Source organism: Pygoscelis adeliae, unplaced genomic scaffold (genome assembly GCF_000699105.1).
Source record: "Pygoscelis adeliae isolate BGI_AS28 unplaced genomic scaffold, ASM69910v1 Scaffold531, whole genome shotgun sequence".
NCBI classification, from domain to species: domain Eukaryota; kingdom Metazoa; phylum Chordata; class Aves; order Sphenisciformes; family Spheniscidae; genus Pygoscelis; species Pygoscelis adeliae.
Window position 1 is genome coordinate 140,625 of NW_008824116.1, and position 7,593 is coordinate 148,217.

General features: G+C 46.7%; 1 protein-coding gene across 1 annotated transcript; it reads right to left on the bottom strand.

Moving 5' to 3' along the window:
* Nucleotides 1–111: 111 nt before the first annotated feature.
* Nucleotides 112–7,569, bottom strand: POLDIP2 (polymerase (DNA-directed), delta interacting protein 2; the record flags this gene model as incomplete). The annotated part of the gene is made up of 10 exons (XM_009334302.1): nt 112–586; nt 2,176–2,255; nt 2,673–2,798; nt 2,985–3,011; nt 4,047–4,183; nt 4,423–4,530; nt 5,134–5,209; nt 5,682–5,778; nt 6,666–6,763; nt 7,462–7,569. Coding segments are annotated over 10 exons (972 nt in total), but the record flags the coding sequence as incomplete, so codon positions are not given.
* Between the last annotated feature and the right edge of the window lie 24 nt (nt 7,570–7,593).

Below are 7,593 nucleotides of genomic sequence, written 5' to 3' on the forward strand. Positions count from 1 at the left end.
AGCAGGAAGAAGTCTGGGCTGACACCGCTTTGCACATGGGCGAGGGGGGGAGCAACAAGCCAGGGCAGGCTGGATGCAAAGCCTAGGCCTTGGTTTATAAAGGAAGACTGGTTGCAACTGGAAGGGCCAGTTTATTAGAGAAACCTCACATTGCAGAGAATTCACAACACTTTGGAAAGGGTCCAGGCCTGCTGAGGGGCCCAGTCTTCTGACGCGGCACAGATCTACGTCCCCCAGCTCCAACCCCAGCAGGTGCCACAAAGGGAAGGGTTAACTGTAACACAGCTTATGTTTACAAGCAGCCCGAGAGAGCCAGTATTAAAGTTCAAAAAAGCCTCCCCGTTAGACAACGGTTAAAACAAAAATGGTTTAAAAAGTTTAAAAGCTCCGTGTTCTTGGCTGCAGCATAATGGGGAGGCAAAGGTCTACAACACACACAGGTCTCTGTGGGTCTCGGCACTCGGGTCTGCTCTACCAGTGAAGGCCGGAGGGGGGGGTCTTCTCGTCTTTGTTGCTTTCCAGGGAAAAGGGTGGGATTCGGACATCAAAGTGGGAGCCATCAGGCCTCTCAAATCGAAAAGTACCCCTGCAAAATAACGGCAGAGATCACGCTGAGGCCAGGGGCAAACACAGCTAGGAATCACCAGCAAGGAGGTAAGACAGGAGCTCTTCCATATCCTGCGCTGGGACTCTGGGGCTGCATTTGCAAGGCCGGTCCAGCAGCAAGTCCATCGGTCCAGCAGCAAGGACATGTGCCTGCCAAGATGACTCATTTATTGGAAGACTCCTGGGCGGTTTACATCACATCTCTAATAGACGTTTCCAGAATAAAGATGTCATGATTGGAGCCTCCAGAAGGTAAGCACACTCCACGCGTCTGCGGCAGTGTTTACCTAACTCCCACCCCACAGGAGACAGAACCATCTCAGCTATTTTTACAAACTGTTTACACGTAAATTCAGATTCGTGTTTCTTGGCAGAAGCTCCGCTGGGTAAGAAGTCTGCAACAATATGAAATCCCATCACAGGTGTAATTTGGAATAGCTTCTGCTTTGCATTTCAGAAAGGGCATTTCAGAACTGAATCTGCCTGTCCTTGTACAAACAATTTGTTTACTGCCCTGAACTACAGACGACTGTACTGCAGAACATGACATGGCCAAGAGGATCGTGGAGATAAACTAACAGCTTCTCGTGACAGAGAGGACACAATTGAACACCAGAAGTCAAGCTGAGCAGCTTCTGAGCTGCAGAACCTTTGTCTCTGTCTCTTCAGCATGCATGCAGAGGGAAAAACTACTAATCAAGCTGGTTTTACTCCCCAGGGCATGCATTCAGGCAATTCAAAATGCATTAAGATGGAAAACAAGGGTATATCCTACAGGCAAAGAGCTGCTCTCTTGCTTTTCCCAGCTCAAAGGCAGTTCCAAGGCAGCTTAACTCAAACAGATTTACTCAAAAAATGCAAGCCAGAACGACCTGTCATACAGAAGGCAAGAGGTGGCCGCGCATTTCTTGCCCACGCAGAGATGACGCTAAATGTGCTAACCCAGCTGAAATGCAAATCAGAGGGGAAACTGCTTTAACCCTGCGGCACAGGAAAAGAACAACTCAGCTGAGCACTTTCCTACCTGCACCTACAGAAGAGGAGACTTGAACACCAGTTAGACTGAAGGCCTTATCTGGCCTAAACGGGGAATAACCCCACGTGCCAATTCCTTGTGGACACAGAACTGCATAGCTTCACTCCGGGACGGAATCGAAGCCCGGTCCTCTCCAAAGACAGAGGATACCAGTGCACACATCCCTGCAGCCTAGGGAAACACCAGCATGAAGCCTTGCCTCTTGCATCAGGACTGAAAGGGACAGAATCCGAGTATAGCAGATGACAACAGAGAACTGCTTCATGCCTTTTCAAATCCAGTCTAGCACAGACCAGAGGAGGAGGATAAGTTAGCCTGGAACCTCTCTTGATAAGAAGATCTCTTGATTCTCTGCACCACTAACTGCAACACTGCTAAAGAGAAGCTCATAAAAATTTAAACTATCAAATATGTCCAGTCCAGTCCACTTCCACCCACCTTTCAGCCATAACTCCAGACTGCAGACCGCGTCCCAGCTCAGCGCTGTGGGGTCCTATATCTAAACCACTACTGCAGTAATAAGTGCTTCTTACCACATGTGACCACTGGATGCCTGCAGGGAGACGTGACTGCTGTACTGAAATGCCGGCTGCTCTTTGGATAAAACTGGCTCCTGAGAAGACAAGAAGAGACCGCTCTGCATCAGCAACGGATCTTAACATTTCTCCACCGACAGGCATCAACCGGAAATTTATATAGCGAGAAGAAATACTGAGTGATCCACACCTGAGCATCGCTGCCAATTACACAGCAAACGACTCGCCCAGTGAGTAGTGCCAGAATCACGTATTATTCCCGTTTTCCCATTACCAGTCATTTAGGATCATTCTCTAATACTCAGCGTGAAGTTTCGGTTCATGCATACTAACAACAGATGAAAAGCTCATGTGATTTTTTTTTTTTTCCCCACTGCCAGTTCCCTATTCCATCTATTTCTACTGCCCATGAAGCAATTTACTGGCAAATCAATCCAAGCAAGAAGACTCCAGCAAAGGGCTGCGCTTCCCAAAAGAAGCTACACGATACCTACCCTTCCTACAACGCCACGGCCCCTGACCGTTTCCAAGGTGCCAGACAAGCTAAATATCCTCCAGTGCCGTTCTCGGAGTTGTACCACTTCGCTGTCAAGGTTCTCCAAGCGAATACAGTAGCGCCACTAGACAGAAGAAAGACTGTTATCAAGAACTGGAATCAGCTGCAAACAGTTGATAATCCATAGCCGATACTGGGAAACAACTGCCAGGCAAGGGCTTACTCTCCCTCAGAGCTTATCACACAGCAATGATGCCACAGCAAACAAACTCCTTCCCTTAAGCTGCTTCGTGAAACAGAAGGCACTTACCCAGTAGACGTGGGAATTCTGGGCTTCCTGGAAGAGAAATGAAAGACTTTAGCAGCTGCCCTTCAACGCTCAGCGCCAAAACCTCTTCAGCTGACAGCACAGCACAAGCACAGGGGCTCTCGCTCCGTGCCCGATTGACACAGACAACTCACATGAGCACAAAGACAGCTGCTTTCCGAAGCAGTCCATCAGTTACCGCCTGGCGCTGGCTCTGCTCTAGACATGTAATCATGAGGTGGGAGATTTGCAAGGATCTCGTGACTACGGAGGGTTGATCTCCATGCTAATTACACACTTTCTACAGATCTAGAAACACCCGTTTCCTTGTCTTCGGTCACCTGTTTTTCTGACAAGGTTAGGACAAACATCAGTTGGGCTCCACAGAAGCTGCAATTCCACACCAAAACGTCCATCTGCCACGGGCGCAGGCTCCCCGGCAGCTGTGCTCGTCTGGACTTGGAAATCAAACTGCTGCGGTAATTCCCAGCCCTCCCACTCAGAAGTCTACTGGAGCCTCATTATTTTGGATGGTCCACATGAAGTTCTTACGCTACAAAGAGCACACGGTTATCAGCTAAATCCAGAAGGCGTTAGCCAAACCCTCTAACCCGCATTAGAGCAAGGAAGCAGGGGTAGACACCCACAGCACCTCACCACTGGGCAGGATAACAGACATGTCTGTCATCACAGGGCAGATGGCCTTGGTGCCACCCATTACGCACACGCCCATCTGGGACTGAGGCAATAAGCATTGCACAAGCCTTCCTAAAAATCTTCCTCAATATCTTGCTAACACTGTTCTGCAGAACAGTACAGTGTATTTCCTATCCTACAAACAACAAGCAAAAGCCAAGTTGCAGGAGCCGTTCTCCAAAAACGTATGACAAAACAGTTTCATGATCATACCTCTGCTGAATACGACGACAATGAAATTGCAACTGTGATTAAAAAGTCATTTCTCCAGTAAGCAGGAAGTACCTTCAGTCAGTAAACTGGCCTTAGAAAAACATGCAAGTTAAACAGATCACAGAGCTAACACAGCGACATGCAACACAGACCTACCCTCATGCCCATATAGAAAGGGATGACTGTGACGCGGATGTTCTCTGTGGTTTCTCGGTGCACATCGGAGAGCTCTAGCCAGGGATGGTTCTTCTCCTGCCATGCACAGAGTGTATCCCTTGCTACAAAAGGTGGAACTGTGGGGAGGGAAAGATGAGAGTTTATGAGGACAGGCATACCGTAACCAGAGTGCTTTCCCCTCAAAGCAACTCCTTTCACATAGTTACAAAAATTATTTAAAGGAGGCTTTACTGTAACAAACCTCAAACCAGGCCAAGATTTGTACACTGTATGCACAATGATGGGTTCTGGATACTTGTCACAGAATACCTCGAGTATCTGGCTTTGAAGATTTCCCTCCGAAGCCAGGTATTACCTTTTGTTTGGTCGTACATGAGAAACCTCTCAAAGAGCTCATGCTGGATGGGCACTTGATCAGTGGAGCTGTAGGGAAGGATATCTTCATGGCTTACATAGTCTAAACCTGAAAAAGAAATCCCAAAAGCCATTGAACTTCCCTAGCAAAGAGCAGCTCAGAAGTCTCCCGACATAAAGATGGATCACACTACTGATGTTATGAAAAGGATTTCGGCAGCAGCAGCCAAAATTGCACGCAAGAATGGGGGAAACAGGCCAGTAATAACGCTTGGCAGCATTCTCCTGCGAGATTTCTCCATAGAATGATTTCTCTGATAAAGACACACTGCTTGGGAAGCGACTGCACTGTCACAAAAGGACTTTGGGCAGGAAATGCACAGGACAAGAAGAGATCTAGCTGTCCGGGTGATAAAGTAGAATAGCCCATAGGCAACAGGGTATGCATATGGGATCTATGTCTCAAGAGCGCAAGGTAGGTACGATTGTGTCTGGATCAGAGTCTGCCCAACTTCCATCTACCCAAAAGGGCTTCATGTACTTCAGTCATTCTGTTGTTTCTAGCACGGCCCTAAACCACAGACAGATCCATTACAGGAACATCCTGCAGGAACTGCTGCTTCGCTGGCAGAAGCTGACTGTTGGCGACTCTTCTGACCTCACCTCATGACAATCCACATCTCCACAGAGGTTACGGGGGCATTTTACTCACCTGGTATGGCATAGAGGGCTCTGCTGTCATCGTGGTTTGCCAGGAACGTCACTGCTTCTGTCTGTGATCTCTGGGACTGAGAAAAAGGGAGGTTTACGTCTTTCTGTGTAGATTGTTGCGGGCCAGTTTCCAGCCACGTTTCAGTTTACTATTGTGATTTCTAAAGTGTGTAACGTTTATTTTATTTAACCAATTCACCTCAGAACATCTCTCCTTTTAATTCCTCTAGATTAATTCTCCACTCAAACAAGTGAAGAGCATTTTCAGTGCTGCAACCCACATTCATAATGACCTGTATGCAACAGAGTAGGAATGCCAACAGGTTGAGGAAGTGAGGTTGGAATGGGGAAACACAATCCAGAAAACAGTCGTATGATGTTCCAGATTATCTTTCTCAGGGAAAATATGACTTGAGGAACAAATTTGTCCTAAAATTCTAAACAATCGAGTTAGCCATAATAGCCGTTTTCTTTCAGTGCCTGTCCATCTAAAGCATTCATATAAGAGAAGATACTTGAGTTTCAGTACCAAGATTATTGGTTACTTACTATATGTGGACAATCCCGGGCATCTATTAGCACCTGATAGTAAGTATGCGTTTTGCCCTTGACCTCTTTGGAACCATGGCCTGCCGCGTTCTCGCTTCTAAAAAGAAAAGCAGAGCACTGAGCTCAGGTGCAGGATGGCAGCAAACTGTTGTTACCAGGACCAAGCACATTCATAAACAATGTTTTTTTTTTAAAAAAATACATTTCACAGTCTGTAATCATCCGATTCCACCCAAATTAAACTCATGTCAGCCACCCACACGACGATAGATGAGCCAAGACAGCAATCAACGGTGTTTATCACGGGCGCAACAGCTCTATTTTCAGATGACTCAGAAGTTCTTCCTGCTCAGTCCAGTCTCCTGTTTGGGATGGGTATTTCTACTGCCCTCTGATTCTCTCTCTGCTTACTCCTCATTCCTTCCTGACTCCAAACGCACACTCGCCCGGCACACCTCCAACACAGGTCAGGGGGGAAACGGATGGAAGAGGGGAGAGAAGTGAACAGCGACTCAGTCCACAAGAAGGATGAACTTGGCCTTGTGGGTTGAAACTGGGGAGGCAGCTGACAAATCCAGCTCACTGGCAATCTACAGAAGAAGTAGCCTGCAATTTTAACACAGGAGCCTAGACCTAACTCAAAAACCAACACAAAGGGGTTTTTTTTGTAACAAAGAATGCCAGGAGCATGGTTTGTTTGGGTTTTTTTGGTTTGGGGTTTTTTTTAATTTCCTTCACACACACACTCACACTCTCATCCTTCTCATACTGCCGTCCTGTCTCTAATTAACACAAAATTAATACTCATGAAATGTGTGTGTGTCTGTCTCTCTCTTCTTTAAGCACCCCTCTTCTAGTTTACATTAATGCAAAACAGACTCATACCATTGTCCTCCTTAAAAAGACTTGTTTACTGCAACCAGGAAACTCGCTACAAAGTAAATGTAACAGTACAACAACATATAAACCAGAACAAATCCTTACTTTTCTGTGACAGGAGAAGCCACATCTCGATCATAAAGCCTGGCTTGCCAGGGAAACAGGACTATTCCTCGATAGCCAAACACGCTGTGAAGAAATAGCTGAAAGGGACAAATAATTGCATTTGAATACACAGCAAGCTTTAGTCAACTTAGATACAACAGAAAACATGAAGCCAAAAGCCCTTTTCCGACAGTATTTTAAAAAAATCTGTTAACTGAGGTAAAACTAGAAACATTTACAAAAAGTATGAATGCTTGGGACAGGAATACAGGGAGAATCACCACTCTGCGAACCCAGCGCAGAAACAAAGAGGGAACATAAACAGTCTGGGATGAGAGAAGAAATTCATGCCATCGCTACCCCATAAAAGTGAATGACTAAACCAGTAATAAAGTAATAGAATGGCAGAAGTGCAGAAAGGAGACCAGCATGGGAGAGACTGCTCAGGAATGCAGAAACGGATCTGTGAGTCACAAGCACAGAACTGACAAGTTTAGTTGTTGTGTCTCAAATTCAGTGATTGTCTCTTTTGCTCCTAGAGGGAGAAAACCCTTAAATAAGACCAGCGGAGCAAATGCCATTGTAGGAACAGTTGTGTCATGCTGCAGATTCTTATCAACTTGCTACCGTCAGATGACTGACAAACTGCAGACACAGCAGAGACAAGGAGCACTGAACTGTGAAACTCCTGGCCTTCTGCTACAATGCAGCAGCCTCCTTACGAGTAAATCACTCGGCTACCTGATCTCTGTGGAATAAACCTGCAGGGTCAACTCCGCTCCCCAGAACCGCTTACCTGACCCGTCTCGTATTTGCCGTGCTGCTTCGGTGCCTCAAACACCCCCACAGTCTCCAGCACTTTGCCTTCCGGACGGTTTCTAGGAGCAGAGAGGTAGTTTGGTGGACGCACAGGGGCTGAACCAGCTCC